Source organism: Acomys russatus, chromosome 23, assembly GCF_903995435.1.
Source record: "Acomys russatus chromosome 23, mAcoRus1.1, whole genome shotgun sequence".
In the NCBI taxonomy this organism is placed as follows: Eukaryota; Metazoa; Chordata; class Mammalia; order Rodentia; family Muridae; genus Acomys; species Acomys russatus.
This window is the reverse complement of record NC_067159.1, coordinates 40,136,485-40,155,705: the sequence shown is the minus strand read 5'-3', so window position 1 is coordinate 40,155,705 and position 19,221 is coordinate 40,136,485. Positions and strand designations below refer to the sequence as shown.

The 19,221-nt window shown below is 40.2% G+C and overlaps 1 protein-coding gene across 4 annotated transcripts in view; it reads left to right on the top strand.

The window, feature by feature from the left end:
• The window catches only part of Rap1gds1 (Rap1 GTPase-GDP dissociation stimulator 1), a 138,423-nt gene that overhangs the window by 50,876 nt on the left and 68,326 nt on the right, over positions 1 to 19,221 (top strand). For all 4 annotated transcript variants that reach the window (XM_051165984.1, XM_051165983.1, XM_051165982.1 and 1 more), the window contains exons 3-4: positions 8,930 to 9,052; positions 13,946 to 14,071. In XM_051165984.1, coding sequence (XP_051021941.1) covers positions 8,930 to 9,052; positions 13,946 to 14,071 — 249 coding nt within the window. The remainder of the gene's footprint in view (positions 1 to 8,929; positions 9,053 to 13,945; positions 14,072 to 19,221) is intronic.

Sequence of the window (19,221 nt, the reverse complement as noted above, 5' to 3'; positions counted from 1 at the left end):
CTGCTCTGCCTCCAGTGTGCGGAGACTACAGCTGTGTGTCTCTCTGCTCTGCCTCCAGTGTGCGGAGACTACAGCCGTGTGTCTCTCTGCTCTGCCTCCAGTGTGCTGTGCGGAGACTACAGCTGTGTGTCTCTCTGCTCTGCCTCCAGTGTGCGGAGACTACAGCTGTGTGTCTCTCTGCTCTGCCTCCAGTGTGCGGAGACTACAGCTGTGTGTCTCTCTGCTCTGCCTCCAGTGTGCGGAGACTACAGCCGTGTGTCTCTCTCTGCTCTGCCTCCAGTGTGCGGAGACTACAGCCGTGTGTCTCTCTGCTCTGCCTCCAGTGTGCGGAGACTACAGCCGTGTGTCTCTCTGCTCTGCCTCCAGTGTGCCGAGACTACAGCTGTGTGTGTCTCTCTGCTCTGCCTCCAGTGTGCGGAGACTACAGCCGTGTGTCTCTCTGCTCTGCCTCCAGTGTGCGGAGACTACAGCCGTGTGTCTCTCTGCTCTGCCTCCAGTGTGCCGAGACTACAGCTGTGTGTGTCTCTCTGCTCTGCCTCCAGTGTGCCGAGACTACAGCTGTGTGTCTCTCTGCTCTGCCTCCAGTGTGCAGAGACTACAGCTGTGTGTCTCTCTGCTCTGCCTCCAGTGTGCTGTGCGGAGACTACAGCCGTGTGTCTCTCTGCTCTGCCTCCAGTGTGCGGAGACTACAGCCATGTGTCTCTCTGCTCTGCCTCCAGTGTGCGGAGACTACAGCCATGTGTCTCTCTGCTCTGCCTCCAGTGTGCCGAGACTACAGCTGTGTGTCTCCATGCTCTGTTCTGGACATTTGTTTTCTTTGTTTATTCTCTTGCTTTGGCTTTTCCAGACGAGAATTTTCTGTGTAGTCCCGACTATTCTGGAACTTTGCTTTGTAGACCAGGCTGGCCTTAAATTCACAGAGATCTGCACAGGATTATAAACTTGTTGCTACCGTACCACTTTATTCAGTGCTGGGCATCAGACTCAGGGCCTCCTGCATAATAGGCAAACAGTCTAGCCACATGAGGCCCGTTCCCAGCCTTCCGCTTAGTGTTTTGTTGTTTGTTTGTTTGTTTTTGTTTTTGTTTTTGGGAATAGGGTCTTTACTGTGTAGCCCTGTCTGACCTGTCGCTTACTACGTTGACCATGCTCACCGTGAACTCACAGAAATTCGAGTGTTGAGGCTGAAGGTGTGAGCCTCCTACATTATCAGCACTGTTTACACAGCTCTGAACAGAAACCTCGGTTCAACTCACACTTAAAAGATTTTTTAAAAACTCACAAAGTGAAGAGTCATTGTCACAGGAGGAATGGCATTTTACCTGCGTCTTGATCGATAATAGGAGTTGTGTGGGTAAACACTTGCCTTTTCACTCACCATTTTGCTGCAGTCCCCGCACTGGCCAGCTGCTGGGGACGGAGTCATCTGCTGTGAGGTGTGGCAGGTCCAAGTTTAGGGTCTCTGCTCATGCCTTAGCCAGTCTCTGTATCACTGCGACAACGTCCCTGCCCTAAACAGCATAAGGGAAGGGCACGTTTTGGCTCACAGTGGCAGACGTCTCACTGCATAGGTTTTGGGTTTGGGTTCTGGATCCATGGTAAGAGTAAACATTAAGATAGCAGCAATGTGTGGTAGAAAGCAGGCCACCTTGTAGAAAGCAACTCTTCCCCCGCCCCCCTTTATTCTACCTAGGCCTCCCCCTTCTTAGACGGTAGGGAGCACCACACGTGGTCAGTTCATGTCTTCTGGAAATGTCCTCCCAGACACACAGAGAGATGGGCTTTTCTAGGCTCCTAGGTACTTCTCAATCCAGTCAAAGAACGAATTACCCACGTCAGCATTTTACATACTCACTGTTGAACTTTTCTCTCTCTTCTTTTCTACTTAGAATATATATTATCATCCTTAAAAAAACCTCACCTGAAGGCTGGTCGGATGGCTCAGTGGGTGAGGTACTTGCAGTGTAAACATGAGGCCTGAGATCGAATTGCCAAAAGCCAGGCGTTGTGTGCACTGCTGTACTCCCAGCCTCAACGTCAGCCTCAACCACTTGTTCCAGATTCAGTAATAGACCCTGTCTCTTAAAAATTAGGTGAAAGTATGACAAGGTAGCTCAGTGGGTTTGCAGCTAAGCTTAGTGACCTGAGTTTAGTTCCCAGAGCTCACCTGGTAGGAGAGAAATCCACTCCCTCAGAGCTCTCTGATCTGCACGTGTGTGCTGTGCCAGTGCACACACATATATAGTATGTTAGAAGAGAAGATGGCAAAGCAGTTGAAGATGTCAGCCTCAGGCCTCACAAGTGCCCTCATGGGCAAGCACCCTTGCACACACATCTAATCACATACCCTCAGCTTAGAAGTCACGATCCTTGGGGATTTTCTGGGGTGTTTATGAAGCTGTGGCAGCTTTCCTCTGTACTTCACACACATGCACACACACACCTCCAAGGTGGTATGAATCATATTAAATAATTTTTAAACTTGTATCACTTTCCTACTCAATACATGAGCTTTCTGAAGATGATTTGTAGCCTCTTTATCTTACATTTCTCCATAATAAGGACTTACTAAGAATACATTTTCCCACTCCTGTGTCTGACAGTTGGAAAACAATTACCGTGTTGTGTGTATTTCGCGCGGGGGACGGGCAGCAAGAGGGAATGATGAATCTATAACGCAGTGCACTTCAGCTAGATGGAAAGACATCTCGAACAGTGGAAGGAGGGTGTAGAAAAATCACAGTGGTGGGAAAACCTAGTGCAGTAAGAAACTCAGAAGATTGCCATAGCCAGCAAGAAGGGTCTGTGCAGGTGGCCAAGATATGGATGCTGGGAGGAGTTCAGGTTATGAAAGGACTTTGACACCATGCTAACTAAGACTGTTGAAAAGCAAGTAAAAAGTAAGTGAAAACTGTGGTGACAGTTTAAGGACAGATTGGGTGGTTGCCACAAAGAAACAGGAAGATATCACCTAATGAGGTCCTGGGCATGATTTTGTGATGGGTTGTCAAGGACAGTTAAAATTGGACCATTAAAGTCAAGAAATGTGATGATATGTTTCAAATTATACTTGTAGATGCAGTGTGGTCCATGATGGCAGAGATTAGAAGGAAGAGAAACTTAAGGGTGATGTAACACCAGTGATGAGACTACAGCAAGCATTGGATGGTAGAGGCTGAAAAGACATGAGCTGGCTTTGAGTTAAGCCAAAAGACAAACCATGTCAGGCTTTGCAAAACACTGCATATAGTTATTTTGTGTTTGGATATGTATGCACCGTAGCACACATGTAGAGGTCAGAGGACAACTTTCAGGGCTTCATTCCCTTTTTTTCACCATACGGTTCTTGTGGGTGGCACTCAGGTAGTCAGGCAAGGCAGTAAATATCTTTACCTACTGAGCACATGTACTCCCATGTGCTGCTAATGAAGTGGTCTAAAGTAGGTTTCTCCCCTCAGCTTAATGGTAGTAAATTTGTTGCTGTAACCACAATCTCAAGTGTGTTTAGAGTATATTTACTTGTTCTTGTCTCTTCTCAAAATGGCAGGGATCACTTGTCCTGGTAGATACATACAGCTGTCGCATTTTTTCCAAGTGATTCTTGGCCGCATAAAGTTATTTTATTTTGGTTTTTAAAAATACTCAAATGGCTATTGTACGTTTCTTCTCCCGCCCTCTCTTCTCAGTCTCGTTAGTTCCCTTTGTTCCTCCAGGTCATTTGGCTTTGTGTAGCATGCATGACTTATCTATATACAATCCCAGGAACCACAAGTGAGAGAGAACATGGTATTTGTCTTTCAGAGTGTGGCTTAGTGCGTGTAATATGACCATCTCCAGTTGCATCTGTTTTCCTACAAGTGGCATGACTGTTCCTTATGGGTGGAAAACAATTCCATTGTGTACATGTGCCATATTTTCTTAATTCATTCTCTTGGTGTTAGGCGCCTAGGTTGATTCTGTAACTTAGCTGTTGTGAGTGGTGCCGTGGTGAGCATTATAGTGCAAGTACTCTGTGAGAGGCTCCACCAATGGTGTATAGAGTGTTCCTTTTTGTCTGTGCCCATTCCAGCATTTTGTTGTTGTTGTTGTTTTCTAAATAATGTTTGCCTTTTTTACTAGGAGATGGAATCTTAATGTAGTTTTGATTTGTGTTTCTTTTATAGCTAATCAAAACTTTTAAAAGTATATTTATTACCCATTGTTTCTGTTTTTCTCTTTTTTGTATATGTTGGGCACACATGTATGCATGTTTGTTTGCATGTGTGTAGGTGCCCATGTGTTTTGGGGTGTGTGCATACACATGTTCTACATGTATGTAGAGGCTGGAGGCTGACATTCAGTGCCTTGCTTGATCACTCATCACTTTATATTAAGTCTGGTCTTGCAAGTCCTGGAGCTCACCAATGCTGGTCCCATCCCTGCCCAGCTTGAGACCTGAACTCCAGTCCCAGTGCTCAGCAACAAATGTTGTATCTATCGATCGGTCTCTCCAAGCCTTTATTGAGTGTTTTTAATTAATCTTTTGAGAAGCAGTGTTTGTTTTAGTCTATGTACTGATTTGATTGTTCCATTTCTAGGTTAGTTTTATGAGCTCTTTGCATATTCTAGATATTTACCATCTGCCTTATGTGTAACTACCAAGGATTTTTCTCCCATTCTCTCATCTTGAGGCTGTTATTTCACTGGATTTTCTTTTCTGTCCAAAAGCTTTGTGGTGCTGGAGAAATGGCTCAGAGGTTAAAAGCAGAGGTCCTGAGTCCAATTCCCAGCAACCACATAGTGGCTCACAAAAGCTTTGTAGTGTCATGAGGTCCCGTTGTTGATTGTTGGCATTATTTTTTGAGGGACCATAGACCTATTGGGAAAGTTCTTGCCTAGGCCAGTATGCTGCCATGTTTGCCCTACTTTTTCCTCCAGCGGTTTTGGGTCTCACATTGAGGTCGTTGATCCACTTGGGGTTGGTTCCTGTAGAGGTGGCAGGGTATTGATGCTTCTACACGTGGATATCCAGATGTTCCACTCTTTCTTCATTGAAAAATGACCCTTTAGCCCACGTATTCAAGGTTCATAGTTCAGAAACACAGGTCAGTGGCAAACTTCTGTGGATCTCAAGCCAAAGAAACACAGGTCAGTGGCAAACTTCTGTGGATCTCAAGCCAAAGAAACTCTACAAATTCTGAAACTACTTTTCCAGTCTTTCTTGTGTTTTTAATCATTTAAAGTGTTTGTCTCTCTTTTTTTAAATGATTTGTTTTTATTTTTTATGTACATTGTTGTTCTGACTGCTTGTATGTCTGTGTGAGAGTGTCAGATCCCCCTGGAACGGGAGTTACAGATAGTTGTGAGTTGCCATGTGGGTGCTGGGAATTGAACCCAGGTCCTCTGGAAGAATAGCCAGTGCTCTTAACTGCTGAGCCGTCTCTCCAGCTTCCATTTGTCTCTGTTTTTAGCATTTTCAATAGTAATGTTGATGATCAATGATTTACCTTAAAAAAGGTTTTCTACATATCTTTTTTTTTGTTTGTTTTTTACTTTCCCCTGGAAAGTGGAGTAAATATCTCATCATTGACTTACAATAGTGTGGAATACTACTTCTTTCAATATTTTTTTTGAATTACTCATTTTTAGATCTCTTGGTAAGAAATTATTACTTAAGATGCAGAAAAATAAACTCTTGTTAGGCTCACTATAAACATTACTAAATTAAGGGCTTTAAAGAGTCCTGCAGATGGCAGATTTCTGTTGCTTTGTTTACATCCTGTTTCCCTCCAGGGTATCAGACAGGAGATGCAGATGGATGTTTATCTGGAAATGCACCTTTGCTGTTCTGTCCACTTCTCCTGTGGGACCTTTTCTTCATTAGTGACTTTGTCCTTTGCAATGACCAGTGTGGTTGTGCCCTCTGCTTTCCCACAGTTGTCACATCTTCATGGTGTTTACTTGTGAATAAATGCCTTTCATTACTGAACTCTGCAACTCTCAAATTTTAGCAGTTGCCCGATGACCTAGTTAGTGATGATTTTAAAGAGGCCTTCTGCTGATTGTAGTGATGGTTTTTCAAACACAGCTTCAACCATAGCTTACGTTGTCCGTGGGATGGGAGTGACAAGACTATCAGAATCATCTGCTGTAGTTTTATAGAATGAGTCGCGCAGCTTAATCATTGAGGTGGGCCTGTTGCTAATGGTGTTATTACATAAATGGTGTTTGCTCTATTCTCTCTTTATATTTTTCCAATGGTATGTTTATCCACTACATGCTACGGGGATTTCTATGTGAGTGTATAATGCACTTTGAATGTCATCCCCTTCCTTATGATTATGCACGCCCCTTCCATTCTTTCTTGCATCTCTATTTAAGACCCGCTGGGGCTGGTTCTCAGGAAGGCAATACCATCTGAACTATTTCTTAATGCCCTTAAAAATCATTTTCAAGGAAGTTCACAGATACCTGAGGACATCGAGGTAAGTGTACAGTTTGGGAGAGAGGGGAGATGGTGAGGTTCACTGAAACTGTTTAGGTGGGTGTAGTGGCACACGGCTCTCATCCCAGCATTTCTGAGGCAGAGGCAGGTGGATCTCTTTAAGTTGAAAGCCAGCCTGGTCTACATAGTGAATTTCAGGATAGCTAGGCCTACACAGAGAGACCTTGTCTCAAAAAGCAGCCACCACTTCATGTTTATTAGACACCGGCAACTTAGTTCCATAGCATATTTTGTTTGTTATTTTTTTTTTTATGGCAAAAGAAAATTATAACTCTGGAGTATTTAAATTCTAGACATGTATAAAAATCTATGTGCGTGGTTGTGGGAAGCCGTGTCACAGTGAAAGGCTTGCACTGTTCTGTTGTATGTCTTTCTCTTGCTCCTGACATTCAGATGTGATCGGTACTCAAGTATTCGTTATCTTACACTTAAAACGAACCATGCCAGGATGATGTGCAGGTTGATGTGAAGGCAGCATTTGCCTTCGTGCTCAGGCACCTGAGCCTCACGTCCAGTCGGAATGTGGTCTTACACCAGGTTCCTGCTGTGAGCCCATCATGAGCAGATGGTGGACTAGACCCCTGGGGCAGGCTGACCTAGAGTTTTCAGCTGTAGCTCTTCTGCAGCACCAGTCAGAAAACAAAGCATTCCAACTGGGTAAAATGACTTCACCTCATTCTGGCTTGTTGGAAGTGTATATGTGTGTCTGTCTGTCTGTCGTCTGTCTGTATGCTCACACATAATATATCGTCAGTGTCAGGTTTCCTGGTGGTACTTTAAAAGTTAAACTTTTGTCAAAGATGCAGAATGAAAGCGTATACTGAAAGAATTATGGCCCTTTAACTCAGAATCCTGGGTAGATAAGGTACTCATGAAATAGCAGTTTCTGATTTTTTTTTTTTTTTTTGACCCAAACCTATGATTAAAAATATTTTTTATAGGACTTGGAAGGGTAGCTCAGTAGTAGAGTCTTTACGTGTGAGAAATTCTGGGTTTGGTTCCTGATATAACAGAAGCAAAAAACAAGGAATAACATTTTACGTTAATGTGTGCATTTTTTATTATTTCTCTTTCAAGAGCTCACTGATAGTCTGGAATGCGCAGTTTGAAAAACACTATTTAGGGGCTGGCAGAGTGGCTCAGTGGGTAAAGGGGCTTGCCACCAAGCCTAGTGACCCAGACCTCAGATGGGGGGAAAAAGAAATGACCCCCTTAGTTCCCCTCTGCCCTCCACTCTAGGGTAAGAGCATGCCTGTGCACGTGCACACATATAAAAATAAATAAATCTAAAAATATCTTAAAGACAAAAAAGAACATACTCAGCATTAATAATAAGAAATACATTTTTGTGTATATTCTTGAATTACTTGAGTAAGAATGATTTTCCTACTTCATTATCCAAATCACCTGTTTCTAAAAGATTCTTAGTATTCTGTTACTTATGGTCAAAATCTACAACATATAAGTGTACAAGACTTAGAGTTAGATTTTAACCGAAGAGTTTAACGACCCACAAAATCTCATTAAATACATATTTCTTCTCATTGCCTGTAATCAAATAGTAACTTTTTGACTTTTCCTTATTTGTATCATCTACTTAACCCTTTTGCCTTTTTGATTTAATATGGTATTCTTTCAATGGTGCATACATGAAGAAGCTTGTTTTTGTCTTAAGGCTCTTTAGGGAAAACAGAAACTCTTAAATTCCTATATCACCAAGCAAGAGTTTTTAATATCATGGAGTTTATTTCCTCTCTCTTTATATTAGTAGTGATGTAATGCGTTATATTAAAATGTGGTCATCATAGCTGGGCAAGATGGCGCACACCTTTAATCCCAGTGCTCAGGGAGACAGAAGCAGGTGGATTGCTGTGAGTTGAAGGACAGTCTTGTCTACAAAGCGAGTTCAGGATAGCCAAGGCTATACAGAGAAACCCTGTCTGGGGAGAGGGGGCAGAATGTGGTCATCATATGGAAGGATGTAATCTTAGCTGTCATTCATTACATAAAGGTTTTATGATGTATGAGGTTTACTCATTATAGTGGCTATTTTAAGTTTCTATACCATTATAGGGAACCATAAAAATAATAAATTATATTGCTCTATTCTCAAGGATTCACAACAGATGTAGAAAAAAGTATTCATGCTCTGAATTGATACCACTGAGACTAGCACTAAAACTAAGTTGTCTTGTAGTAGATAGATTAAGAAAACTCCTGCTGTAGCATGACCAGAGATAAACAAAATAGTACTATAATGTCATATTGTGAAGATTAAAACTTGAGGTAAAGGCAGCTTACAGAGCAAAAGGTCATTTATATAAAAGGTTCAGTGTCTATGAGATGAGCTTTTATGATAAGGAAAGTTCTTGAATAATTTATTGCCATGTAAGTAATTCATGTTTACATTACAGAGTTTCATGGAAGCCTTTTTCTTTCTTTCAGACACAGAAACAAGTGAAAAAATACAAGGAAGTGGAGTACTTCAGTTGCTCGCAAACCTGTTAACGCCGCAGTCTTCCTGCACAGCCAGAGTAGCCAACATCATAGCAGAAGTAGCCAAAAACGGTGAGGTTTTCAGCCAGCGCTTTCTGCTTGGATCATCTTCAGTTTTACACTTACTTGTCAGTATGTTTCGTTAATTTATTGGTTTTATAGATTAGAGGTTTTCTGCTTCGTTTTCCTTTGACTTTTCTGTGAGTGTTTTAGATGACTCTAGTTAATGGTTATTTTCTGCATATATGTCCACTTATTCAGAGTAGATTTAACGGAAAGTACTTTTTCATCTCTGTTGTTTCTTTACCATTTTTTAGTTTAGGTCTAAGGTTTTTTTGTTTGTCTGTTTGGTTTTTTAGCTCATCATTCATCTTATCACAGGGGAGCTTGCGTTTTCTACGTGCTGGTCTGTGTTGTACGGACAGAGCGTTGCTGGTCGGGTCCACGTTTAGGTTTCTCTGTTTTGAATTGACTTGGAGAGTAGCAGCGTAGTTGGGATGCATGTTCTGTCTTCCACTCTTGCTTTCAGAGAAAGCAACTGTGTCGTACCATCCTTTACTGAAATTGAATCTCTACACCTTTGTAAAACAGTGGCACCACAAATTATGTAGCATCCAGTTTATCCCATTGTGTGTTATTTCTAGCCAGAGACAGATTCCTTGGAAGAATTAAGCAGACATATTTTTACAGGATTTCAGTGAGATCACTTTTAGGAAATACTGAATAAGCAAAGCAGTGCTTAAGCCTAAGGGGAGACCCTAGTAGTTTCGGTAGCACCTAGTATGTTTTAGTAGGACAGAGTTTTGTGTTATGCCTTTTGTTCTAATATGTTTCATAGATCATTACTTTTCACAGAGAAATTTAAAAGTTTCTGATTTCATTTGAGTAATTACCATGCTAATTGATTTTGCAAAGAACTGTTGTTTGGGCTGGTAAGGCAACCATTTATGTAAATTACCAAAAATGAACCTGGCACAAAACACTTTCCTTATTGAAGGTTCATCAGAATGCCCTTCAAGTGTCAGTGAGCTTCCGTATCGGTAAATCATACCTGATTGTTCCTGAGAACAGTCTTTCTGTCATTTCTTTGCCATTATCTACGATGTGGAGCTGGCTGAAAATGGAGCCTCCCAGTTAGTTGTTAACTTACACCAACCTCTCTTTATACACAGCAGCTTGGATGTTAAGATAAGTAGTTTATTCCTAACCTCACCAGACTCATAGTATAGCGAGCTTTATTTTTACTATAAGTCCACTTTTTTATTATAGCACATCTTCAGTATACTCATGAGTGTAAGGCTAAGAGCCAAGGTTGGTCCAAAGAAGCACAAAGTCACAGCAGGGGTCAACATTATACTTTTTCTTTCTATGTCATGCTTTCTACCAGAATGCTCAGAGCATTAATAATTGCCTTTAGGGAGGGCCCCACAGAAACACGGGAGTTTCTTATTTAGTGTTGTAATTTAATGTATTTTAAGTCTGTCCTTCATTCCATACCAGGTAGGTGTTTGTTTTAACGTGAAGTATGTTTTCCCTAGAAGCAGCACCTTGAAACACCAGAGGGAAAATACACCATGTTGCCTAGTAGCTAAAGTTTACCTTGACACTTAAAATGGTGGAATCAACCCTTGCCTGTAAGAACAGCCATCGGTATTGTCTCAAGAGATTAAAAACAATTTACAAAAGCATGTATCAAAAACAGAAGCTTGTCAACTCACCATGAGGTCCTTCCTTTTTTATTCATGCTTTACTGTTTTCTTTGTACAGCAAAAGAAAATTGCATAAAGCTAGGAGTTAATGAAGGAAGGTTATTAAAAAATTCAACCGCCATTGATGTAGCACTGTTTATAGAGTCCCAAGCATTAAGGCATACCTAGCACTACTTATATTTGGCTTGCAAGCTCTGGATTAGTACTTGGTTCTTTCAGGGAGTTGAAAGTGAGAAAGGCACATACAAATCTTATTTTCAAATATTTGATAAGTTTACATATATAATTTATAAATCTCAACAAAGGGGGATCTCCTCCCCCACTTTATGGTCCTAGGCTATCAAGTCTCATCTTGGTAGCCTGCTTATTCTTTCTTTGCTCCCTTCAGTCATAGACCTAGTAGGGTGAAAGTGGGACGGAGGGAAGAATGGGAGGATACAAGTGATGGGATAACAATTGAGTTGTAATCTGAATAAATTAATTTTAAAAAATAAATTAAATAAATAAATGTTAGTAAAACAATAATAAACGAATTCATTGTAAAGATAAAAAGACTCTACAAAGAAAAAAAATTTTACAGTTTTTATTTCCTTCTATACTTTATAATAGCACTGAATAAATATGTATTTGAAGTAAGCTTCACAAAGAAAAATAATAAACTATGAATATTTTACTAATTGAAGGTGCAAAGAGGCGAAAATCCATTTTGTTTTTAAATATTATTAATAAAGCTAAAACAACACCTCTGAATTGAAGTCCACACATAATGCAAAACCAAAATAAAATCTATGGCTATAGACATGCAGACACATGTACAAATGGGTAGTCGTTCTCCTGCTTTCTGTGGCTCCCACCAGCTTATGCTCAGCCATACTCTTTTTTTTTTTCTTACCCCTCCCTAGAGTACTTAATAGTCTCCATGTTCTGGAGTTCAGGTTGGCAAGAGGCACTGACCTTTTCTTTATTTCGTCACCATTGCTCTGTTTAGCAGATCTTTCAAAGTAGGGTCTTTACACATTCTGTACAGGCTGGATGTGTTTTAGACTCCAGCCTGGCATGGTCGGGTGCAGTTCCTCTGGTCTGGGTCCAGCCTGGCATGGTCAGGTGCAGTTCCTGTGGTCTGGGTCCAGCCTGGCATGGTTGGGTGCAGTTCCTGTGGTCTGGGTCCAGCCTGGCATGGTCGGGTGCAGTTCCTGTGGTCTAGGTCCAGCCTGGCATGGTCGGGTGCAGTTCCTGTGGTCTGGGTCCAGCCTGGCATGGTCGGGTGCAGTTCTGTGGTCTGGGTCCAGCCTGGCATGGTCAGGTGCAGGTTTCCTTTCTCCAATATAATACACATGATCTTTTAAACATTCTTGGTAAAGTCTGGAATTATATGTTTGCATACAGGTGCATGCACACCACACACACAAGCACACACATGTGCGTGCACGCGCACACACACATGCACGTCGAGAGGAAGGGGGGAAGGAAGAGCGGGTTGGTTATTTTAAATTAGCTAAAGAGTGCTACTCATCTTCATTCAAAGAGGATTTTTAGAAGTTTACTTTCTCCAGAGGCTGGCAAGTTGCCTTTATATTAACTGAAACTTGGCCTCTATAGCAGCTTTGTTCTAGCTATATGCTTTCCAATAAAAATAAACAGCATTTAAACTTTTTTCTGTAATTATTTTCCATCATTTTAAAATACCTATTGATTGTAGAGTCAGGTTTTGATAAATTGGTATCTGATAAACAATTAGAATATAAGAGCAGAGAAAAATTATAATTCCTTGATTTTTTACATTCTTTGAAGGCAGTTAACAAAACAGTAATGTAACAACAAGTACCATTTTTAAAAATAAAAATCCAAATTACACCATTTGTAAATTTCCTACTTAAACAGTAGTCAATGAAATCATCTCACCTATTGTAAGCTAAGTATAGCTTGGTGAAAAAGAAATGCATCATTTTCATCTTTAATTGAACAGTTGAAACCTGGAGATATTTCTGAAATAGGTGTTAAAGTGTCAGGAAGTCCATCAATGACATGATCTTCTTAGTTCATGGGTGTGTATAACATAATTCCTTTTTTTTTTTTCCCAACATGTCATAGGATATTCTGCCAACAATAAGCTTAGGTTAGCTTTGGAAGTAGAGAGTAATTTTAACCATGGCAGTGTAAATTGCAGTACAAAGTCCTGTAGGAATGAAACCCTTCAGGCAGAGGGGTGATCTCAGCTTCCTAGTGGGAAATGCTGGTTAGTTACTGCCTACCTAACACCCTATATGCTACTTTGAGAAGTTTTTAATTAAAGAAAAGAGAAAGCTTGCTTATGAGGGTACACATGGACTACATGGAACAAAATCAGATAAAGGTGTGGAAAGTTAGTATTTTTTTAGTAAGATAAACTTTACCTTGAAAAATGAACTCTTTGTTCACTAGAACAAGCTGACAGTAAGGGCGAAGTCTAAGAGGACAATTCTAATACTGGCTCTTGGTGGGTTTTCATCAGCTACCTATCTTCTTTTACCTTTCACGTTTTTGAAGTGAGGTAGTACACGAATGAAGTTTTTTTTCTAGTCATTTCTGTGATGGTATCATTGAGAGTCAATAAGTCAATAGTAAATTTAAACATGAGGGGAAAACAAAGTTGAATGACAGGAGAGCACAGTGTTTGGTGGTTAGACCTGTAAATGCGTGCCTATAGCGACAGCAGACACGAGCGACCCATAAAGTGGATGTCAATAAAGAATTGGAATAAAGATGTGGAACTTAGGGCTCTTCTAGGCCTTAACAGTTGGAAAAGATCTATGACTAAAATGCTTCATTGGAATGTTTAAAATTCTTTTCAACTTCGAGCTTTTAGAGACCAGATAGTGATAAAGTGGAGCATTTGATAGCTTAGTTTATAGCTTATCCTTTAATTATCACACTCACTGAAGGAACACTGCCCTCATCGCATGCTGTTTCTAAAACACATCAGTCATTCTCAGGAGGGCGTGACAGCTTAGCTGTAATGATAGTTAATTGAAAATACACTTGGTTTATGGCAGACTACCAAGGGTGGATAATGAGATCCTACTTGCTTTTCATACATGCATTTATTTCATCGGGTGTTCAGTAGGGCTGCAGCAAGTGCTTTTGAGCAGGAGTGTGCTCTTCGAATAGTGAACCCTTTAAACGTCCTAATAGTGGGTCTTTATTTCACTAGGGGAAGTGGTGTATGCAAAATATGCATCTTTTGGGTTCTAATTAAGCATGTCTCTCTTCTTTCCAGAATTTATGCGAATTCCATGTGTAGATGCTGGATTGGTGTCACCACTGGTACAGCTGTTAAACAGCAAAGACCAGGAAGTACTGCTCCAGACGGGCAGGGCGCTAGGAAACATCTGCTACGATAGCCGTAAGTGTCAAGATGCCGGGAATACTTCTTAAGAATTGTGATTTTGAGATTAGTTTGAATTTGGTGTCAGAACTGACATTCTAGACAGGCCAGTCCAATAAGCTTTAGCTCCGCTTATGATGTAGCAGAGCTGGTGGAAAGCTGGGCCATCGCATTCTTAGTGAAGCGGTTAGAGGGAGTCAGTCCCTGTTTGCACAGGAGAGAGTTCCTGAGTAAAGTACACTGCTAAAAGTGAGGCCTTTACGTTTGACAAGAACCCATTTGCAGATCTTTAAATTAGGTCTTACTGAGGTGTTATCTTTAAATTAGGTCTTACTGAGGTGTTATCTAAATGCACGTACTCATGAAAACTCTTTAGTTCCTAAGGCTGCCCAAACGAAGCCTTTATAAAATCCATCATCTCCTCAAAAGCTAGATCGGCCCACTGCATTGGCATTGGCTCCATCCCAGTTTCTTGTTACGTCATCGTCATCCTTCCACCTTCTGGAACGCTGTTGTAGACAGAGGAAGTGCGGACATGTGTGTGGATTTATTTATTGCAAACGTACCGCACTTTCTACCTCTCATCTCACATACACACATAGCTTTCTGAGTATAAAGCTGGGCGTGGTGACAAATACTTTTAATCTCAGCACTCCAGAGGCAGAGACAGGAGGATTGTGAGTTCAAGGCCAGCCTGGGCTCTATAAGGAGAGCTTATTGCAATAAACAAACTACAGATTTTGAATGTATTCAGATTGATTAGCCAGATCTTGGTTTTCCCTAGATTTATATTTTCTGAGCCAGAAACCACATATTTATCATTCAAGTTTAAACCATCTATACATTTAGTTATATTTGTACCATCTGGATAATTTACCATGTTTTTTTCCCTTGTTGAGTCCATACCTAAAGTGAGTTGTACTTTGCTGTAAACACTAAATATTTGACTCTTTTTATAACATACTGCGGTAAAATGTGATTTTACACCGGTGAACCAGATAGAGAGTGAGCTCATACACTTATTTATGGCAAGATAAAAAGAACAAAAAGAAAGTAGTTACTAGCTCCAACTCTTCTGCGGCATTAGTGGGAAGGCTCTCCTCACCTGCTCTCGCTCGTCTCTCTTTGCTGTGTGTAATGATGCCCAGGACATCTTAATGTAAAATGTAGCTTCCATTCTCCAACCCCTGATGGTGCATGTAAAGTTACAGGTTCTGCTCTGTTCTTATTCTTTGTATCTTAAGGTATTAGCTTCAATTACAAAAGGATGGTTCTTCATATTTATAATTTTGCATCGTGTGTGTCTGTGTGTCTGTGTGTGTGTGTCTGTGTGTCTGTGTGTGTGTGTCTGTGTGGTTTTTATTTAGCATCATAGATCGCAATCTCAGCTCTCAAAAATAATTCATTTAAATAAAATGCTAATTATTTTTATTAATATGTATAAAACTAACCTCTATACAGTAGTAGTAGTTACAGATGGTTGTGTGTATGGGTGTTATATATTATAGTTTTCATCCTTGCCCTTTTATGTTTGCTGAGGAATTTAAAGCAACCAAAAGTATAAAAAAGTACTCAGCTTAATTATTCTTGAATCCTGTTTTTAAGAAACAAAGCAGTCTGTCTTGATTCTCTGATTTTCATGGACACACACAGTCATTTTATTTCTTGTGTAGCCTTGAACTCAGGGGTTACAGATGTCAAGATAATAAAGCTATAATTTGATAAACTAAAGTTCACTATGATAGTATTTCCAGCATTTGGGTTTTTGTCTCATGAACTGTACAGTGTAGAGCTTATTGGTATGGTTTAGGCTGTGCATTAATATTTTTCACTTATGTAGAAACATTTACAACTATTTCATCCTGCGTTGGAAATTACAATTAAGTTAATAAATACAGTGACTTAAGCCAGATTTTTTACCTCTAAGCCTCGGTTAGGGTCTTAAAAATGTTAAACGAAGGTGATGTATTACCAAAAATCACAGGACTAAATGTATTGATTGTACCATGTGGTCAAGTTTATAACTCAAGACTGCTTTCTTATTCTTTTATTTTAAATAAATATCAGCTTCTTAGTGTTTCCTCCAGAATTAGTCTAGAAAAACTAGAATTTATATTTAAATTCCAAGATAGCTATGAAAAGTATGAATTTGGTGCTGTCTAGTTGCTTGTGAATTTATATAAAATGCATTTATCATTTATTTTGTGACAGTTGGATTTCAAGAAACCTGAAAGTTTGATTTACCTGAAAAGACTGTGATGGCTTCTATTATAGCTAATGCTCCATTTCCCCTTCATCAAGAAAATGATGATTTGGGGGAGACATTACAAATTAGTAAATTTAAGAGACTTGCTTCTTCAAAATGTAGCATATTTTAAAGCTCATGTTTATTTTTATCACGGTTACCCTGTCAGACTAATTGAGGAGTTATTAGTGTGCTCCACATGAATACTTTTTAAAGGTATGGTATTTGGTCAGGGTGGCAGTAGACACGCAGTACATAGGAAACTAGCGTTTACAGAGTGAACTGTAAGCAGCTCGCTGCCGGAAACAAAATTGAGAGATCTGACATATGTGATAGGCGTTCGCTAACATTGCTTTAGCTAGCGATTTATTTGAAAGAAATAACCATAAAATCCATGGAACTCCAGCAAATAAGTAGGTCAAGCTTCCGTTTTAGTAACAGCCTTGTCAGCTCCCATTATAGTGCTCTTCCTAACAGAAGAAAAAGTTCTTACATAATTCCCACACCACAAAACAGACCAACACACCTACCCGATGGGATGAAATAGGCCTTTATTGCTGATGAACTCTTTGTATCCGTCTTTCTCTCTTGTATATGGTAATGGGAGAGAAAAGAAAAAAGCCTCACTGGCTGGGAACAGTTTTCATGTAAAATTGTTCAGTGTGTTTTCTTCCATATAACCCCTCTGAAGCACTTCAGTATGGGCTCTTCTTTCAAAGCACCCAAATAGATTTTTGATGCAAGCAGTATTTAAAAATTCGTGTGCCAGAGTAACTAACCGTTCTGGAGAAGTTTCACATCTTTCAAAGAAGTTGTATACAGAAAAACTGTATTTCATTTTGGAAAGAAAGTAGCTAAGCTGTATGTACAGTAGAACCGGCTCAGCCATGTAGTTTTATAGAGAAGCATCATGTTTCAGAAATGCTTGTCCTGTGTGCACATTCCCTTCAGAGGCGATATTTTTAAAACCCAAAAGTGTGATTGCCTTACTTGGAATATTTTTTGTAGCACTCTCTACTTTCATTGATTCTCCAATTCTACATAGAGCTGTGCACATTTAAAGTTGCTGGGATGTTTGAGAGTTGCTAAGGGTCTAAAAGACCCATGGAATGTATTTATGGCCCCCGGGGTACTTGGAGATGTGGGTTTCTGTTGATGCTACTGCTTGAGTTTAGGAAATAGCATGTCATGTTGCTGGTTAAGAGAGGTACTGGGCAGTGGTGGCGCACGCCGTTAGTCCCAGCACTCGCTAGACAGAGGCAGGCAGAGCTCTGACTTCTGGGTTGGAGGCCAGCCTGCAGGACAGCCAAGGCATCGCAGAGAAACCGTGTCTCAAAAAAAAAAAGAAAGGAAAGAAAAGAAAAAGAAAAAAAGATTATGAGTAGGGGCTAGAAGAGAATTAAATATGCTGCTTATCATAACACAATGCTTGTTGTCATATAACTGTATTATTAGCATGGCATACATATTTAAGACTCATATGATGCAGTGTCTCACTTAGACAGAAAATTATAGTCTTACTTCCTGAGTGAATAAAATTATCAAAATGAGTTAGTAATCAAGTTTGCCAAAGGCAGTTTTTGTGAAGTGGAATAAACACTGTTCAATTGACTTCAAATACACAAAAGAATGGTCAAATGCATGGGAGTGACTCTTGATGTGTTACGTGATTGATTGATTCATTCATGCATTGACTGACTGACGGATGTATTTGGTGGGGAGTCTTGCATTCACATGAATGTACAGAGGTAGACTTTGGGTGTTTTCTCTACCAGAAAACTTACTGATTTGAGACAGATCCTCTCCCTGAACCAAAAACTTTTTGTTTGGACCAGGCTTACTAAGCAGTTTGCTGCTGCGGATCCAGCTGCCTCCCCATCACCAGTGCCAGGGTCACAGGTACTTAAAGCCATGGCCAGCGTTTTACACGGGCCCTGGGGATTGGAACTCGGGTCCTCACGCTTGCATAGCAAGTACTCTTGCCTACCGAGCCGTCTCCCCAGCCCCTCTCTTATATGATTTCTATGCAAAGGCCAAATAGGTTAGTTTTAACTGCAAGTGCCAAGAGATAATAACAGCTAAATTATTTTATAATGAAAGCTAGATTATTGTATATTAATATAGTACAGGAATGCTTTGAAATTGTACAGGTAATCAATATTTCCAGAGGCTTTATTAAATAGAATGATTTCTGCTGGTGCTTGGAAATATTTATTTCAGTGATCTAAATTATTTGATAACACTGTTAGAGGCGTTTGTTGCCCTCCCCCCTTTTTTTTTCAACATTTAGTTTTAGAAGAAATGGAATTATCAGCTAGTAGCATAAAAATGACATTCGACTTGAATCAGTGTTTTATCTTAAAACCCAACTCAATATCAAAGTATGTCACTTGTAGAAGAAAGAATAGCTTCTGCGATGACGTTCTGAGATTTGATTATGAGTATTGTCACATGAAGACACTTTATAAAAATGTCCTGTGTAGATCAAAGTAGATGCTGTCTTATAGTTCTTTTTTTAAAGATCTATTTGTTTATGTGTGTAAGCACTGTTGAATCTATGCCTGCATGACAGAAGACAGCATCAGACAGAAGAGGGCATCAGACCCCATTATGGATGGTTGTGAGCCACCATGTGATACCTGGGAATTGAACTTAGGACTTTTGGACAAGCAGCCAGTGCTCTTAACCTCTGAGTCACTCTCCAGCCCCTGTGTTAAAATTTTTGTAAGTGCAAACACAACTAAACAAAATGTGGATGAAATAAAACAGTGCTCTAAATTTAGTAGAGAAAATAACATGGACAAAAGCAGATACCGTGAGGGCGATTAGCGTGCATACAAAGTATGTGGTGTTTACCATAGGGATGATGAAAGCATGAGTTCCAGCTGCTTTTTAAATAGGTCAAATAGTGCATTCTGGCAAA